Source organism: Achroia grisella, unplaced genomic scaffold, assembly GCF_030625045.1.
Source record: "Achroia grisella isolate CSIRO2021 unplaced genomic scaffold, CSIRO_AGI_Agris_v1 utg5855, whole genome shotgun sequence".
In the NCBI taxonomy this organism is placed as follows: domain Eukaryota; kingdom Metazoa; phylum Arthropoda; class Insecta; order Lepidoptera; family Pyralidae; genus Achroia; species Achroia grisella.
Genome location: NW_026712952.1, coordinates 1 through 20,850, shown reverse-complemented (window position 1 = coordinate 20,850; position 20,850 = coordinate 1). Strand labels below are relative to the sequence as shown.

At 31.1% G+C, this 20,850-nt stretch overlaps 1 protein-coding gene across 1 annotated transcript in view; it reads left to right on the top strand.

Moving 5' to 3' along the window:
* The window catches only part of LOC131848765 (ATP-binding cassette sub-family G member 4-like), a 31,897-nt gene extending 18,053 nt beyond the window's left edge, over positions 1-13,844 (top strand). The window contains exons 2-12 of the mRNA XM_059198695.1: positions 4,089-4,203; positions 4,701-4,917; positions 5,399-5,544; positions 6,137-6,260; positions 6,602-6,716; positions 7,116-7,333; positions 8,327-8,495; positions 8,978-9,078; positions 9,861-10,016; positions 11,733-11,941; positions 12,700-13,844. Of these exons, the coding sequence (XP_059054678.1) occupies positions 4,089-4,203; positions 4,701-4,917; positions 5,399-5,544; positions 6,137-6,260; positions 6,602-6,716; positions 7,116-7,333; positions 8,327-8,495; positions 8,978-9,078; positions 9,861-10,016; positions 11,733-11,941; positions 12,700-12,847 (1,718 nt within the window). The 3' untranslated portion in view covers positions 12,848-13,844. The remainder of the gene's footprint in view (positions 1-4,088; positions 4,204-4,700; positions 4,918-5,398; positions 5,545-6,136; positions 6,261-6,601; positions 6,717-7,115; positions 7,334-8,326; positions 8,496-8,977; positions 9,079-9,860; positions 10,017-11,732; positions 11,942-12,699) is intronic.
* Positions 13,845-20,850: the final 7,006 nt, after the last annotated feature.

Below are 20,850 nucleotides of genomic sequence, written 5' to 3'. Positions count from 1 at the left end.
AAATCTATCTCAACTAGTTCCATGAATAGACCGATGGTAAAACCACATCGTCCGGATTAACGTGTAATTTTATTTTATATTGAATAATAATTCGAATACAATTAGCGGAGTAAAAAAGGGTGTCCAGAAAAACGATCGCACGAGAACATACAGATTTCTCTGTTTGAAAAACAAAATAAATTAGTAAAAAAGTTACCATTGCTATTTCTGTTGTAGTTATCAAAATATTTCATACACCACAACACCGAAATAGCATCGAAATTACCATGTATATATAATTTTCTAAAATACTGAAATACACATTTTATATATTTTGTTCAATAATACATATATATTATCGTACCAATTTTCATCATTTAGTTCCGCAAAGTTAGGAGTGGTTTTTCTAAGAAACCTTTCCTAAACAGATGTTTATGTTATTAGTTCATGGAAAACCTACTTGACTGAAACGAATGAAATGTGTGTGCGTATGTGTAATCCTGAGATTATAATTGACATAATTAAGACTGCACATCCTAATTATGTCAATTATGTATAAATCTTAATTTAGTTAATAGATATATTTGTACAGCTGTATTCAAACAAACATATAGTTTTAATTCTATGCATAACTCTAGCATTAACTAATTAAATATGTATTAGTATTATGTCTATTTCATTATGTATGACTGTGTTGTAATGTATTTTAGTGAATACCTCTTAATATTTACCATAATATTGTTCTAATAATTTTGTTTGTCTGTAATTATTTAATTTGTTAATGAATATTATGATATTTACATAATATTGTAAATCAGTAATAAACAAATATGCATTCTCTTCCTCACTGTACTTAAATTTATTTATATCATACTAGCCAGTTTCGGATAATAGTAACCTAATAGGTATTATTAGAAGGAAAGGAATTTTTGAAACGCGAAAGTGTGGATGTTTATTGCTTATTCACGTAAGAACTAAATGTATTTTTAATGAAAATTCTCAATACAACTTATACATACACACAATTTATATAATATATCTACTTTACTCTTTGAATATATCAAAATAACATATAAGCTATAAATTTCACGCGGGTGCAGCTAGTTATACATATGTAAAAAAAAGAAGATAATAACGTATTAATTAAACTAATTAAGTGTAATAACAACGACGAAAAGGAATCATTAAATATTATTAAGGACACCATATCTTAATTAAAGCGTTGTTTCTAAGATAAGCTACGGTTATGCACTTGAACTAAATACATCCAATGTAATTTAATAAATATTTATATTATTATAAAACATAATTGAAAAATGAAATGCTTAACATTCTGATAGTGTTATCTATTATAAGTTCTAGTAATAGTAATAAGATAAATATGAAAATTGTTATTAAAAAGTTAGGTTAATTTTTTTATCTGAATTTCACACACATTCACATTATTATATATGGCATTACATAAATTTCGACTATTTTCGGACATTGTATTGTTAACAGATATGCATATATTATTTAAATTAAAAACCATATGTTTTTATGGAACCGAGCACTCATGTTCTAAAAAAGGAGAAACTGTTTTTTTATAATAAAATAAACTTTCTGCACTAACTATTTTATATAACTAACTATTTAGACTTTAGATAGACGGATATTCTGATTATTAATTTTGACGATGGTTTAACATGCCAAGACAAGAACTAAAAAGTTTACACTTATTTAATTAGTTAATAGACCTTTAAAATATTCCAATTATGATAATAAGGGTAAATAGTAACGTATTTATATATTGTAATAAGTTGCAAATAAAATCCGGTTCATAATTACCTCATTTACCTATTCATATTTATCAAGTCTCTTAATCCTGCGATAATAATTAGGGTGATTTGATTATGTGATTACGATATATTTTGTTATTGATAGAATAACAAAAGTAAATAAATACAATATCATGCAGAGCAATCTATTCCCAGAGTTTGGACCTAAACAACCAGGAGTATCTACATCCTTTGCTTATAGGTTCAAACTATATAAACTACTCTTATGCTCGTATGCTTATATTACTTAGTCTTACTCCTTTCTCCTCTTCCTTTCCTAAATCTTGTCTCCTTCTCCTACTTACTCCCTTCCTTCCCAATAGGCCGGCAACACACTTATAATTGAAAATTCTCATGAATATTAATAAGTTACTATTAAGGGGACCAAGAGAATAGTAGGGATAAATGGTCCCATTCTTAACTAATTCCTGGTGATGTCGCTATGATGGGTTATTTGACATCACGCTCATCCTAATATACTCCACTGGAGCCACGCTATATACTGATAGAGCAGGGTGGCGCACTATTACTTTATCAAACATAAACGAAAATTTACTATCAGCAATATTTTTTTAATTATTTTTAACAATATTCACATAAATTATCTTTAATTATATTTCATTGCAATTTATTCTTTTTTATATATATATAAAATAATACGTGGGTTACTTTTATTCGAATTTATAGGAGCTACGCCACGGAATATAAGTAGTGTTATATCTTATAATATACAGTATAATAATCTATACGGACCCCGTCTGTACAGGCCACCGAACAGTAGATAACGAAATTTTACTAATTACATATTTAATATGTAATTGGTCATTATTAATTGAAAATTATATGATAACGTCAAAACAGCTTAATGAGCCATTCATTGGTCTGATAACGAAATCCATATCCCACCAACGTGCATAGAACCAATTTCAAAAATAAGATATTCGACTATTTCTTTAATACAGTGTTGACAAACAGATATACGGCTTGTCTGGTGGCAAACAGTACTTAACCAATACTTACATTATGATCTACAAATGAGACAAATGTGCCAAGTTGACATCACTAGTTAAACTATATTTTGGTGCATGTATGTACTTAACTACGTACCTTACTCAGCAGTTTTGAATCGATTTTAAATTAATTAACATTAATTGTAAAATCTACTAGTACAAATTGTTTTTTTAATTAAAAGCGGGTTTTTGTCATTACTTTATAATTTCCAATTTAAAAAACCAATTAGAAATTTAACTAATTATTACCTATGTATATTGATTGAAAACGTTTTTCCCAGGAACACGTGTCGAAGTTAATACGAAATTAAGGAAATTTTATAACCTTACTCAACTGAGCCGTGATACATTTATTTGAAGCTTTAGTGTTTACCTACCTCAATTGCAATACATATATTTTATAGACTGATAGTCACAGTATGCAAATTATTAATAAACCAATAAACAATTTGCAGATGGGAACTTTAGTTGCTAAATAATTAATAAACATCTCAAACAATCTATCAACAAATATATACTTTAAATGAGAATATTTATATAGAAAAAATTAAGTAAGTATTAGTGAAACCAGATATATTAGTTAGTATATACTACGAAGAGATTCACGCTGTATTTTTAAGCGTATATTACATGTTTACCAGAAATATAAACACATTTATAAATATAAAACTGAAATTTATTCATGTTGTTTACTTGCAATCGAATGATATAGGTTTTATGATTTAAACGCTTTTGTTTATTTTGCGAATACTATGTTAATAAATACATAATTAGCATACATATGAAAATTAGATATATGTACATAGGTTGCCGTAATAAGTAAACAACTAAACCTTTTGCAAAGTGTGTACAGTTTATATTATTCCTGACTTGATTTATGTAAATTAAAAAAATATAGCACCCGTACGTAGAGACTAAATGGGAAAGTTAATAGAATTAGCTTGCAGATAGAAATCATATTTATTTATGCTAATATTAAAATATGTAGAGTAGGTATTTGAATGGATAAACTCAATAAGAATTTTAATAATATATAAACATTTTTAAAATTCTTTCAACTAGAGGAAACTATTATATATAATTTGTCACCAAGTTTTATAGGTTATCTTGTACTATGTTCAGTTTCTAAACGCAGTAGTTGTCTAAAATAAACTTAATAAAAATATGTAATATTATGTTATCTGTAATAAAACTAACAATCCAAATTAATATATAGCTTTAGATATTAGTAATACATCGGTAAAGTAGAAGAAGTAATATCACTGTATCTCCTTTGTTACAGAAAAAACAATCCTGAAAGATGTGTCTGGGCTGTTTAAGTCAGGAGAACTCACAGCTATTATGGGTCCGTCAGGAGCAGGAAAAACTTCTTTATTAAATGCTCTCACTGGATTCGCGTAAGTAATTTACCTTATACTTTTGGCTAATGTAGAAAAATATTGTTCTGAAAAATGTTTGTTTTGCTGTTTCGCTTCTCTGGGTAGTCATTCAGGTTTCACATATATATAGGTACATAAGTATTTTTTATATTAATACAACTAGTATGAAAGAAAACTTGTACGCAATAAAAATACAATATAGGCTACTTTTTTTCGGACTACTCTAATGCTGTTGGCCGCAGCTGGCCTTTACAGCTTCACCGGACGAGTATGTAGAGTGCTCAAATTTTTAATTTACACACCGTAACTGCAAGTATAGATTTATTACCAAAACTACGATCAAAATCTATCTACTCGAATTTGCATTGAAAGTCAACCAAATCGAATATATAGTATACTAACTATAACTATACATATCGATATAGGACTCCGACAGATATTCGGATATAGATCTATACAGTAGGTAGTGTTATATATAATATATAAAAAAATAATTAAGGTCATCATAATTACAGGACCCATGGTGTAACAGGCACAATACGCAGCGGCGATAAACTATGCGAATTGGGAGATAAAAACTCAACGGCTGCTTTAAAAGAATACAGAAAAAAAACGTGCTACATCTTGCAAGATGACAGACTAAACCCGCTGTTCACAGTCGAGGAGCACATGTGGTTCGCTGCTGACTTGAAACTTGGTAACTGTCTCACCGAGAAGCTAAAGCTGTCTGTGGTATGTTCACTGATCGTGAATCCGAATGATCGAGAATTTAATTCTACATCCTAATTATGATATTCACATAAAGCCATTTAGTCAAAGGATCTTGTAATGTAGTAATCTGTTATAAATACTTTTTTTTTGTTAATAAATAGTAAACACCCAGGCAAATACAAACAATTATATTTATGAATCCAAATGTGTGTATCGTGCGAGGTATCGAATACGAGACCTGGTAATTGCAACAAGGTAATTCAACATTGTGAACTTATCACGTCACCGGTCATTGAAAATTCAGCCATAAATATAAACTACCAAAGTTTTAATAAGACAAGCAATAAGTAGTAATTATCGAATACTTCGACTAAACCCAAAAGATATAATGTATACTGAATACAATATTCAATAAAAAAATATTCACAACAATAAGATATATAGATTCAATATATTTTATTTATCTTAACGCTGCTCGTTTGAAATTGAACGTTATTTACAGATTGACGGTATCCTGGATACCTTGGGGCTGGTACATACGAAGAACACCAAATCTAGCCGCCTCTCAGGGGGTCAGAGGAAGCGATTGTCTATAGCACTGGAACTCATAGACAATCCTCCCGTAGTATTTCTTGACGAGCCGACCACGTTAGTATTTTTTTTATATTACGAGAATACATATAATACAGTGCACTCTTAATTATTGCGAAATTTGTCGTTTTATTTGTTAAATATTTGTAAGAAGAAACTGTCCAAGAACGTACTTAATATAAACTAGTTTACTCGGTTGTAATTATGTCATTCACGCATTAAACTTATCTTTTTCGCTATATTGTTCAAATACTTAACCTGCATTGAAAGAACATAGGTGCATATTACTTGCTTGTACAAAATACCCAGATACTTAAATGTTGTGTAAAGACTTAAATACAAGAAACATTTATACCAGAATTACTAATATGGTGAAATTCAACTTAGCCTCCTTACACCCTGGAAAGGGTCATGGCTCTGTCCAGGGCGGAAAGGAGGCCACGCCATACCATCTGGGGTGCTGGATCATGTTAATCTGAAATATATCAATTTTCATTTATTACCAAAAGACGAAGATTGACTGTCGTTTTTTTTTTATTTGGGATTCATTGATAATAAATACTAATTTATTAATTTATGCTTTCTAATTTTGGAATTTTTTGAAAATTTTTGTTTTTAAAACATAGCGTAATGTTTTTTTTCGTTACAGAGGTTTAGACAGCTTGACAACGACACAGTGTGTAGAAATGTTAAAGAGCCTGGCGCAAGGTGGTCGTACTATAGTCTGTACTATACATCAACCTACTGCTACAATATACTCTATGTTTGATCAGGTCAGTTATACAAATATATTAGCACATTCGTTCAATTTCAAAATTTTTCAAATTAATTCTTTTTTTGTTTGTAACTTCACACTTAATTATATCATTAGAGAGTATTCACAAGTACAATAAGCTCTAGCTTTGTTTTATAAACATTAACTTCCTTTATTAAAACTGTATCTAAAATTTTATTTTAGAAATATTAGTACAATACTAAAATAACATATTGTTCTAAAGATATAAAATTAAGTTTATTCCAATAAGGATAATTTCTATTTCTAGGCTATATATCAAACGCTACAAGAGCCAAAGGAACATGTATGTCATTGATTCATATAGTAAAATTTCGGCAGGTGTATTTATTAGCAGAGGGCATGTGTATATACGACGGTTCAAGTGGTGACACGGTGCCGTACCTCGCATCTGCCGGCCTGCAGTGCCCAAAGTACCACAACCCTGCAGACTATAGTATGTACTCTATATTTATTATTTCCTTATTATAACACACGTTGTTTTGCCATATAAATTTAAACCGCTATTAAATATTGGCCTTGGTGATAGAAGGGTGAAAATTTAGGGCTATATGTATTTTTAACATAATAAAAAAAAAAAGTTGTACAAATTTTTTTTTTAATTTACGCGTGGACACTTATCACTTAGGGGTATGAAGCTCCTAAGAATATAGTTTAATACTTGTCCCTGACGGTTCTAGGTAGCGAACTCTGAAAAAGGCTGAGCACAATAGATTTATGTAGGTCGCAGTGCTACAGGTCCAATCACCTGACAATAGTCCAAACAAGGCAATAATAATAGAGGTATGAAAAATATGTGATACGATAAATTTACATATAAGATTATTTATTTCAGTTTTAGAAGTAGCCAGTGGTGACTATGGAAATTTCAACGAGATTCTCGCAGAGAAACGTGGGCAGGCTGAAAAAGTAGCTCCTGTGGTTAATACTAACGAAACCAAAGTGCAAAGCCTCTCTTGTGGCAAAATTGACATCATTCTCAATCCTCCACACGAGTTATATAAGTTCTTCATTCTCTTTACACGATGTATAATTCAACTACACAGAGATTGGGTATGTATATAAATACTATTATAAACAAACTAACAGTTTCGTCTGATTTAAAACATAACCTATATTCGTCTTTGTGATATATATATCTCATAAATATATTAGTATTATGTTTTATTTAAGATGACGACTAAACGGTTAAATTGATCTATTTAGTCGTTAAAATATAACAAACAGACATACTTTCGCTTTATAATATTAGTAATATTTTGATTATTTTGACAGTTTATTGTAAAAAACTTTGTTTGACGGGTTCGTATTTTTTAACATACACGTATAAAACATTTAGAGCTGTCTAAGTCAAGTTTATTTTAATATATCAAACAAAATATGAACGTAATCACCAAAAAATTTTTTTTAATTTTGAATTTTTAATTAAGAACGACAATTAAATTTATTATTTAAAATGTATTTAATCTATACGCTTCGAATTACCGTTTAATTTGCAAATACTCAGTTGCTCAAGCTTGGCGGGTGAAATATGTGAGACTGAGCGGACGACTATTTACGACGACAAAGTCTATCTCAGTATAAAAAAAATGTATACTAATTTGTTTAACAATATACAATCATATCACTAAATTGACGGCCGCAGTGGTATAGCGGTTTAACACACTGCCTTACTTCCGATGGTCGCGGGTTCGATTCCTCGCACAAACATATGTATTCATGAGTATGATTGTTTGTATCGGCCTGGATGTTCTTTATATATAATATTTACGAAAACATCTGTGTATTTCTCAGTTATCTAGTACCCATAACACAAGTTTTAGGTAGCTTATCTTGGGACTAGTTGGCGCTGTGTGAATTGTCCTGAGATTATTATTATTATATCACTAAAAGCAATCTCTTACAGACAATCTGGATTACTATTTATGCATGCTACCTATAAAATATTCATATATTCGCCATTTATAACAACCTATAAAAGCAATGTAATTAACTCGTGTACTTATATTAATAGTTTCAACACATTTACCTATATTATTTCCGCAGTCAGTCACCTATTTAAAACTATTACTTCACGTACTTATTGGGATATTCGTGGGCCTCTTATTCCAAGACGCAGGCAGCGATGGTTCTAAAACCATCAACAATATGGGCTACCTACTCGCTTCGATGACATACCTTACCTACACGTCTCTTATGCCTGCTGTACTTAGATGTAAGTTGATACTTCATTTTTCTATATAAATATTATTTTGACGGTCTTTGTTTACCTATTAGCTCGACGCCTTACCTTACTTACGAAAGTCGCGGTACAAATGGTTGATTGGTACAATGGTTTGAATCGAACCCGTAACCATTTGTATTCTTAAGTATGATCAGTATTATGACATATATAGTTAAGAACCTATAAAAAAATATATTTACGTAGTTTTATTAAATGTCTTGTACCCATACCTTGGGTCTGCTTAGCTTAGATCTAGAGGGCTCTGTCTAAATTCTTCAGCGTCATTATTTATTGTTATCTACAGGGTTAGTCGTAGGTATACGAAGTCTAAAAACCCTCCAATCGACCGCCTATCCTATCCTCACACAATCCCAAACACAATGATAAAGAATTAATCAAATACACCTATTTGTAGTGATGCATTTACATAAATACAGCAATTGTTTATTCCAAGTATTCCGTTTTATTTTCAGTTCCCACAGAATTGGCGGTTCTCAAGAAAGAAAACTTTAACAATTGGTATAGCTTGAAAACATATTATATTGCCGTACTAATCACCAGCATACCTTTGCAGGTAATAAACAAATGTAATAGATATGAAATTATTTTAATTTATTCTTCTCCTATACTTCGAATTATTTCTGTTAACACATGAGACTATTCCATTAGTTTACGTCTGCACTATAACACATATTTAAATTCAGTGTAAAACCAGTCCACGTTTCGACTCTGAGTTTTTTCCTTGCGTCTTTGACGTGCGTTTTTGCTGTAAATCCGTATTACTTTCTATTTTCAAATTTTCATATTGTTTTGCTCTTGCTCGTAAAGTGGATTTAATTTCACCGATTTTTTATATATAAAGCAGCTCATAAAACACGCGTGCGTTATAAACACAAATAGTTAAGTTATAATCCATAAACGCACTACTTGCTAATTTTTTATCAAATTTCGATGTGATCGCCACACGGTATCTCCAGCCAGTTGGCAGCGTGCTGATTAAAAAAAGTAAAACGGCTGAAAGCAACAACGTGAAGTTTTATGTTTGAGTTTATTTGAAATCAAGTGTATTGAAACATGTTGTACGTGCATATTTATCACGCTCGGCTCATTTCACCCTCGCCTACGGCTCGGGCTGAATTTCCGCCGGGTGTGTTATAACCATCATAACACACTTATATCGTAATATACTATTAAAATATTTAAAACCATCGATATATAAATTTATGTTTTAAACAAATAAAAATAAATGAAGTTCCAATTTCAAATTAATGTTTAAAATAAGAACCTAGCGATATTAATTTACTAAATAAAAAAGTAAATTACATACATTGTAATAAAGAATGACATTTATTTCAGATTTGCTACAGTTTTGTGTATACTGCGCCTTCGTACTATCTGACTGGACAACCTCAGGAGTTATATCGATTTGCTATGTTCGCTCTGGTGTTGGCAATCGTGACGGTACTAGCCGATGCTATTGGCAACGTTATAGGAAGCTGTACTGATCCTGTGGTAACGTATCTAACTTTATCTTTTTATATAATTGGAATGGCAATGAAGCCGACAATCAATATGATGGTAAATGGTAAAAGGCCCCTGTAACAGCACTAAGGAAATAATATTATCGTGTGACTAAGACTGCCTTTAGTCGAAACACAAGTAACAAAACAATTTGCGTCTCGGCTGAAATAAGTAATACTGAGATGCAGAACATTTTTGGATAAAAGCTTCCTCAATCGAAGTGAGTACCTGCTTTTTTATATACAGATAAGAGTACAAGCAAAGCAAAAAGGATAGAAGCCTATAACTTTCTTTTCATATAAAATTACTCGTAGAGTATAAAAACAACTTTAAATGTGATTGAAAATATTATGATTACCATTATTAAAACTACTAATACAGTATTATGAATATTATACAGATCTATATACGAAAGTATAATTATATATGTAGGTACATATGTTTTTGTTTATGTGATAGTAATGGTCAGCCCCGGATCTAGGAGGCAACACGGGACCCATGTCCCGGGTGGCAAGTCCTAGGGGCGGCAAAATCAAACTTGTTGACCAAATTTTTGACGCACCTTTGACAACTTGACCACTGACATACGGACGTCAAGTAAATTGTGTTCAAAGCATTTGAAAATGAAGATACAACTGTTAAAAAAACATCAATACTAACTGGACAAATTGTATGTTAATATGTAAATTGCTAAAATATTGGCACGAGGGATAAAGCGGCGAAGTATTAGGGTGCTGCTAATAATCCGCAATTAGTCGAGACTGCAACAAACGCGGTGTTTCATTGTTTGTTAATCAACGTGTGCTTGTAGAAACGTTTGCATCGATTTGCCATGTACAAGGACATATTTATATACTTGGATGCAATCACGCGATCCTCCTAATTGTATTAACTTTGTAACACAATAGTATAAAGAGTGTTAAAGTTATAGTCACAGACACGCTAACTTGGCATTCAATCTTCATATAACATACTGTCACAATCTAATATATTATAATTAAATTTATCGATACATCTATTTATAGTGTGTATACGACAAACCATTTAAAAGGAATAAATAATTAGAGCTTATTCACACTGAAAATTTAACAAAATATGCGAATAGTGAATTGTGTACAACTAAACGTGTCTAGTCTAGAGATGCAACATCGTTCAAAAAAAACATCGTTGTTTTTAATATTTTGAGCCTCTTGCTTCCGAAAATGTGTTTTAAAAGAAGAGTGAGATCTGTCAACGAGAATACAGGATAACAGGCATGATTGATGATGCATCATTTTTATTAGGATTGGCAATGCATATGCTCTATATGTATATATACTATTTTAAATTTGACTCGGTCATTATTTATACGTATTTAGTAAAAATTGCGGGGTCTAATCCGAATCCCGATATTAAACCCCAGTTTACCCGTCATCATGGCGGTTGAAACACTACTGAAATATCGAAAACTCGGTAAATAAAACTGGCTAAAATCCCGCGATATTATGTATATAGGCGAACATTACTACTTACCATCAGATAGACTATCGACCATCAGAGTAAATGCTCTTCCTTTATCAAAAAAAAATTACATATGTTGACACTTTACTTACGGTATGGTCTATTAAAACATAGAGAGAAAAAAAGTATATCCATAGGCTATGCTAACCGTTAATACAGATGAGCAATATGATCGATTGCCAAAACTGTAATAAAAAAAAATTCCAGAACGGCACATTCTTCGGTGCTGTATTGACGGCGGCTATGATCCTGTACTCTGGTTATGTGGTCCTGTTCTCGGATATGAGCGCTACAATGCGCGCTGTCTCCCACATCTCATTCATGAAGTATGGATTTGAAAGTATGGTGCTATCCGTATACGCATATGGGAGACCGCCATTACCTTGTCCTGAAACTAAAGATTATTGTCCTATAAGGTGAGTTCATAAGGCTTTAGTAATCAAGAGAAATTGGATCCATGGGGTGAATTTATTACGTATGATAAGGGAATGGTGCACCCGCCTGCGCAAACAGTTTACGCTGTTTTCGCCAATGGAGGATGATAAGTTTAGCATGAAGTCAGGTCAGTTAGCCCATCGTGATAAATTCAACATGAATTTAGCTAGCAATGGAGTTATTTGTTCACATTACCAATATAGTCACTTAGCTTGGCGAGACTTCGCTTCGCTTTGTGTGTTCTACAGATTATACAACGGAATGTGTTCTGAGGAATTGTTCGACATGATGCCGACGGCCACCTTTTCACCATCGACAGGGAATTCATCCCCACGCGCTGGAACCTAAGTGGTCCCGAACAGTGCGGTTTCAGAGGCTTCCTCCCGCGTACACTTAGATTGTGGAATTAACTTCCTGCCGAGGTTTTCCCACGAGACTACAGCGTAGGGTTTTTCAAGAAGGGCATGTTAAGGTTTTTTAAGGGTAGGCAACGCGCACGTAATACCCCCCCTGGTATTTCAGGCGTTCATAGGCTACGGTAACCATTTACCATCAGATGGGCCGTAAGCTTGATTGCCACCATCGTAGTTTAAAAAAAAATCTACTCCACCTTGAAGGAGCAAATAATGACTATTCATGGAGCATATTATATTATCTGTGGTATAGAGCAAGAATTATGTTTAAGGACAGACAAGAATTATGCTCATGTTTAAATTCTGTGTTATTTAATTTATTACAGACATCCTACAGAACTAATGAAGATATTCAGCTTCGATAAGGACAACTACTGGTCGGACATAGCTGTGTTGTTTGTGGCAAACATTATCATCAGAATTATAGCGTACCTAACATTGAAACGGACAATTAAAAGTACTGTAAGAGCATAAATTCAATGTTTAGGTATATCAGTGCATGCATTTATATGGTGACACCAAAACTTAAATTTAGAAAAAAAAAACCAAAACTTATTCTTGTCATTCCATTAGGTTTATTTGTAGCAATTATTTGTAGATATATTGCAATCTTTGTATTATAAGTAACATCTATTTCCAGCCGCATAAAAGTATAATTTGATGTTGTATGTATAAATATTATTTAAGAAACGAATGTATCATTGTAGTGATCATAGATATATTTATTGTACACCAATACCTTGCCCTTAGCTTGTATATGTTAACTTAATACATAGTCGTGGAATGTACGTTTCACACAGTAAAACTATTTCTCTAATGGGTGCATAAAATTCGCCCTCTCTTATTTGTTATATCTTGTAATGTTAGTATAGAAAACCATATAGTATCTTATACCGGAACTCCCACCTAATGTTTCTTTTATTTATTACTAGCTACTCGCCCCGGCTTCGCACATGTGTACATGTATTATATATATAAATCTTCCTCTTGAGTCACACTATATATTTAACAAAAAACCGCTTCAAAATCCGTTGCGTAGTTTTAAAGATTTAAGCATAGATACATAGGGACAGACAGCCACAGCGACTTTCTTTTATACTATGATGATGATTGTAATGAAGTGCAAATATTTAATTAATGCGTCTTCATTTATTACACCTATAAGTTATTGGAGTTCAAGCGATGAAGCTGTAAAAGTCAGTCAAAAATCAAAATTATTTATTATATGCATGTAATTTATTTATCACTATCCCCACCGGTCCAATTGGCTATTTCAATTGAGAAAATCGTGTAAGAAACTAGACTACCTACATTTTAATATTTTTTATCTTATTCATTAACAAAATTTCTAATTATAAGACGATGTTCCTCTACCAATTCTCTACCAATAACTTCTTAAGAAAACTGGTAATATATTAGTTGTATTTGCCTTGACGTAATATCAGCTATTACCTATCCTAGGAGAGTTAAGTACAGGTTAGCGATCTATGGATCAAATTATAACCCTTAATCAACACTAGACTTGAACTTTTTTGGGTTGTATCGTTATTTCGTCATGACACGAAGAAATTAAAGAATAAAATAATTAACAAGAACTGAATTGTTATTACATTTAATTGACATTATAATTCTTAATATTTATATATTTAATAGGTTTAATTTGAAATTTTTAAATAATTCTACACATTAATTAGCGACTGAATAAACTTAGTTAGCGTTTATTGGATAGAAAGTAAGTTACAGGACCTAACTGCCTAACTGTACTGCACTTTTCCTCTTGGATTATGTTGCGTAAGCAATGTTGCCGATCTTAAAACATATAGCCTCGTACGATAAAGTAAAAAATGTTATACATACTCGTATACTCACTCGATTTGGCTTTCTAACATCGTACATAATTTTGACCGATTTTCGTAAATCAAGATCTCGTACAATTTTGTACGACGATCTAAATTTACTCTTACCGAAAATTAAATTCACATACATGTACCTACAATGATCATCGTAAGATTGGCATTCCTGCTTTTAAGTATACATACTTTATAATATTAACTAATACAGGAAATAAGAGTGCTTAAAGAAAATTTGCAGTTATAACATTTTTTAATAATAATAAATGAGGTTTATGTGACCATATGCCTAATACGCCAAGTAAATTAAGCCAAAGATGCGGATGAGTAAAGCTTAATTTATTATTTTATACAATGTATGTTTGAATGTACCACTGGAGTTGTTAAAATGGTATTGATACAAAAAGAAGCGCTTACATAATATTTTAACGCTTTATGCGAAGGTTGAATAAACATTTTACTGTTATGTTGTTTGTGTAAAAAATTAAGAATTAAAAAAATACAGGCCGTCGTGTCCGTATATGGTTGTATTCATAGCGATTAATCGATCATTTATGAACTTCTTATGATAGAATTATTGGTAAAAACGCATTTTTTTATTTTTTTTATGTAAAAATGAGGTACAGTCCAGTATAAAACATATCTATTGTTTTATACTGGAACAGAAAAACAGGAAACATGCACTAATTCAATGTCAGGATCTTATCCTGACATTGAACTAGTGCATGTTTGTATGTCATAATATTTTAAGCCTCTGGAATTGCGTGATACCATTGATGTATTTTTCCCGTTGTTTCGTTCCCCCACGGAAATTATAACTTTTTCATTAATGTTTCTTTTTATGTCAAATTTTAATTTAGTAGTCAGACAATATTATATACCATTTTTCGAATAAAGTTTCAAGCTTAAAATACGTATTTAAAAGCTCGAAACTGTATTCGAAAAATGCATTGTATTTTTCTTACGTAAGTATATCGCAGTATCAAATTAGCAGAAAATAGCAATAAAAAAACCTGACAAGTTACACAACTACCATAGGACTCTACTCTTTAAATAGCAAAAAGAAACATAATCATGGCTAGATAGTGGTGAAGTTTCTTTGAGCAAGGTCCCAGTTTCGATTATCGATGGGACTATTTTAGAAAATAAACTTTTGTAGATTAGCACTGATCTGTGTTCTAGGCTGTGCCTCTAGATATTTGTATTATAATGTTTTATAAAATTAACACAGGGTATCTTAGTTATAAGACATTTGTATGATTGTGGAAAAAAATAAACTAGTACAACTGCAACATACCTAAAGGTAATCAACTTTTTTATACGTAGTATATAGTAAACAATCTTAGCATTATATGTAAAATAATAGTGCATTATATAATATGCGAAACACGACTAAAAAGGATTTCATGATAGTTAACTATATATTATTTATTATTGTATAATATTTTTTATTTGTTTTCCTTTTAAGTATTATTTAAATATAGAATAAGTAGGGAGTAAATGATAAAATTACTGTAAATACAGGTATCGGTCGGTAGGTACTTAGTTGTATTTTTTTTTAATAATAAGATAATATTGATATAAATCAATTGCTTTTATATAAAATAAAGGAACACAATACAGTCTTGGTGTTTTATTGTTAATTTGAACTGGACGAGCAGGAAAATCTAGTAGGAACCTAACTTAGAATAAATCACTGTACGTGACTCATATTAAGAACTTTTACCTACTGCTACATAAAATGGAGTCACCAGCTTGTACACCATTAGCGTAGGTAGGATTATTATTTTCCCGTCATCTAAAAACCCACATATCCAGCGTAACGTGCTATGTTGCGAGTAGAAAGTAAATTGTGCTTGTGACAAATACAATTATTTTTTCTTTTTTTTTTAACCGTACTTTACAACAACAATTATAAGAAAATAAAGTCAAATTCATAAATTACATTGTCTTATAAATAATGGATTAAATTCACTTTACTATAACCCTATTATCACAACGCTATATAGTTCAGTCTTCTTAAACAAAAATATTAAAATGTCGCTTCGTAATGAGCTGATATACAAGGCTTGCATCCGTCCCATCCTCACAAACACTAATCTCGTATTCACCTATACCTATAACTCTTAGTCAAATAAATCAACTGTAAATCCTACAAAATACGCAATAGTATATGTTAATCTGTCCACCATCAAACACTTCATGAAGGAAGCGTCTTGATGCTATTTTAAGTGCTCCCAATTGCTCCCAAACCCGCTTATATAGACAGTATGATTTACTATGCAACGAGGAGACATATCATTGCCCCGACAACGTCGCCCGAAGTATGTTCTGGTTGAGCGACCCCATTACGCAGCGAAACTACTGGTGCAATATCCGTTTTAATAATAATTGGTGCAAGTTCCGTCCCTAGCACGCTATCACAGGGAGGGAAGGGGATTGTTAGTAATGTGGACTGTTGACCCCATTGCTAGCAATGTACCATGTCAGGTTGACCTCCATGCGGTTCTCCCTGGAAACCATCATTATAAATTCTTAGTGAATTAGTCACGATGGGCTAACTGACCTGACCTCATGCTCATCTTATCATCCTCCATTGGTGCCCCGCCAGCGTAAACCGTTAGCGCAGGCGGGTGCACCATTCCATTATAATAATAAAAAAAAAAAACACCGTCCTCGCCGGCGAAGACGACGACCTCTACCACATCATACAGCGCAAGAGTGCTCCACACCGGCGCCTCCGGTCGTCCCAATCCAATTCAACTGGGGATGGAAATTAGACAAAGTTCAAAACCCTAGTGGTGCCCTCAGACTAAAGTCAGGTTGGGAGTTGGGATTTGGGAATGCCATCTGCACTCGTACCCTAACGTTAGGTAAAGCTGTATATAGCTGCTGCCCACAGCAACGCAATAGTTAAAAAAGAACTTCACAATTTCACTTTGACAATACTGTCAGTTCTGTTTTTTTTTCATATTCGTCCATATACTGTCAGTTCTATTTGACAAGATTTTTTGCTAGTGTTTCCAACTTAATATTTATTAAGCTAAAAAAAAATCTTCTCATTGAACAGCCAACAAGGAAAAACCATGAATATAACCTTACTTAAAATGAAAAAAAATCTCTCGTTAGTATTCTATATTTAAAATTATTCACTTTACAATACAAATTTATGCTAAAGTAATTATTAAAAATTTGAATAAAAAAATAGTTAAATAAAATATTCAACCAATATTGATATACAATGTACACTATATTTATTTAAATTAGGTATTTGTTATAAATTATTCAAATAATTTAACAGGTATGTGATTATCGAAACGTACACTATTATAATTTTAATTTTTCATGTACTCTACTACAATAATTCTCTGTTAATTATATTAAATATAAATCTAGTCTTATTTTAATGCGGTTTAGCCTGACTATCTGAAAGCAAGTTCGCAACACTGGCACCCACGCAAAAAGTAAACAAATTCTGTTATCTTCGAGATAATTCTGTTTTAATACAATAATTTAGTGTGAATGTTTTATCGTCACCTAATTAAATTGTATGTTGAGTATACACGCTAGATAAGTATAGTTACCGAAACTTAAACAAAAAGTGGACTGCTGCTAATAAATTGAGGAGAAAAATGTAAGAGATTACTGTCCTTTGCAGTACATAGATTTATATTTAAAAACTTACATACTTTTATTATACGTATACTACTTAAAATGAATTATTATATATTAAACTAAACATTTTATTTCAGGTTCAAACTACTCATAGTAAGTTTAGCTGTAATTGGAACAGTTAACCTAAGCGATGTTAATTACTACCAAATTTTAGGTGTATCTAAACAGTCATCAACTCAAGAAATTAGACAAGCTTATAAAAAATTAGCTATAAAATTTCATCCAGACAAAAACTCGGTAAGTGCATTAATTAATATTACTTATAATATATATATTTGCCAGTTATTTTCAATGTATATTATTACTGTTATTAAACTTCACCTACACTTTAGTCGCCCTCTCATTCCATAAACGTAAGTACTTTCATTTGTATACTATGTAACCCTGAGTCGCACATTTTAATAATAATCTGTAGCACACAAGAATTGACTTCATTCCTAGTCTCAATTTTTTCTTTGGCTCTAGCTATCATTATTTAACTATTTTGTCCATAAAAACTCTTATAATTTTATCTTTAAATATTATTTATGTATTATTATTGTATATAAATAAGTCAAATACTTCAATATATTTCATAAAGCAAAATTATATATTATATATATATATAATAAAATAATCTGCTAACAGTTTCTTTTTAAATTTAGAATAAAGGAGAACAAGAGAAATTTATTAAAATCACAGAGGCATATGAAACCCTAAAAGATCCAGAAAAGCGACGCAATTATGACCTTTACGGAACATTCTCTTCGTACACAAGAAAGCATGACTATCGATCACAGGCTGAGTATAATAATTTGTTCTATAATGGTTTGTACCATGATGATCCCAATGTGGATACATTGTCAGGACATAATTTCTGTGAGTACATTCTTATTTATTTATTCATTCTTTTTAGTTTACTTCATTCATTCTTTTTAGATTCTTTTTATATTACCTATGCATTGTAAATAAATTGGTTTTTCAAAAAAAGTAATTCAATTGAGTTTCTTACCAGTTCTTCTTAATTGGATCTATATACCGAACTGGATGGTAGGGGAAAAAAATTATGATGTAAAAACTTGACATTCATAAGCGGCTAAAATGTCCTACATGAATAAATTATTTTTTAATTTACTTTAAATCCCTGTATATTTGCCTCCCTAGTTGATGACCAGTGGCAGATAATAAGCTGAAGATGAAGTCAGCTCATTTAACCAATTATTACAAATTCTCTGTATATTTACTACAATAATATTATGTATATTGCTGTTTTTTTTATGTCAATTATCCATAATTATAATTGACATTGAATGTTAACATTATACAATTATAATATTGTTAGTTCTTTAGAAGAAAATTTACAATTAGTTTTGCTTTATTTGAAGGGAGACTGGAATCCTCATCTGTGAGGATAGAGAGAGAGTGACTTATAAAACCTTGCAATATCTCAGATAATTCTGTGGCATATTTATTGACTTTTGATATTCGAATAATCATTCGAAATAATATTACTGTTTATTTCTTACAGATAATTATCTAAATGAAGGCTTCTATTTCATTAATTTCTACTCACCATTTTGCCCGCCATGTCAGAATTTAGTAGATCACTGGAAAAAACTAGCAGAAATATATAAGGGTGTTGTAAGTATGCATTACTATTGTACAAAATTATTTATACACTAATTGAAATCTAAATAATATTTTTTTTTATTCTGTCACTCTGAATGCAGATGCAGTGAGAACGTATCTAGTTCACTCTTTTAAACAGATGAGTGTTCATCTTTATGGTATTAAGATTTTGTGTGTTACAAACTAACTAATGACATCAGAAACTAACAAATACTAAAATATAAAATAAGTTGTTACTAAAACAAAATATTAATGATGATCGGAGCACACCAGTCTCTACAGGTAGCACCAATTCACATGTAGGTATATAATAATTTACATGTTTTATACACAAATTTATATATATAAAAATTATGTGCCACATTTGTGTGTGCGATGGACTCCTAAATTACTGAACTGATTGCAAATTTGACTTGCACTTTGTGTGCAATTTGATACAACTTGAAAGATAGGATAGCTTACATCTCCATTTATATTATTTTATTCAACAACCTTAGCCATAGCAACGCATGGCCATTTCTGCTAGTCTTACATATATCAACATTTAATGTGTGTGTGTGTGATACATCAATATCGGTAAATTTGTGAATGATGATGAAATATTTAAAAATAACTAACAGTTGACAGTAAATACTTTACCTTTAAAAATCATACTTTTTTATTTGGTAAATTTTGCCCTAATTTGTGATTTAAACATACATAGGACAAAATAAGTTGAGTAGTAAGAATACTTATTTTGTTCTGTGGTTTTAGATTATAGCCATTATTATTAGCCATATAGTTTTAAGTAGTTAATAACTATAACTAATAATTGTTTATGCTTTTTTATTTATTAACATATTTATATTTATTTAAGTAGAATTTGTAAACAAGTCATCTGCATATCTATTTCAGCCTAGTGCGGCTTGTATTGTAACTGTGTTTCGGTTGTAGGGTTCATATTGATGAAATGAAAAGTGAAATTACAGGATAAGAGGTATGACGTCTTAGTCCTGTGTAGTGCTGTCACAGTATCACGTTATAACACGATGTCCATAGTCTTGTTCATGAATATAGGTGTTTGCCATTCCAATTAAAAATATATTATTGACATTAGCTACACTTTCTCTCTTGCATCTTTTTTATTAAATTTGGGGCTTTTTTTCTATTTGTGGTACGTCAATTCCATCATACCTCTCTTATGCATGCTCATAGACAACCAATATAAATATTTTTATTGTTACAGGTAAAGTAGCATCTGTAAATTGCAAATACCATAATTCATTCTGTTACAACTCAATGAGAATAGGCAGTTATCCATCACTGCTATTTTATCCAAATGTAAGTAATAGAGGTTTACAGAAT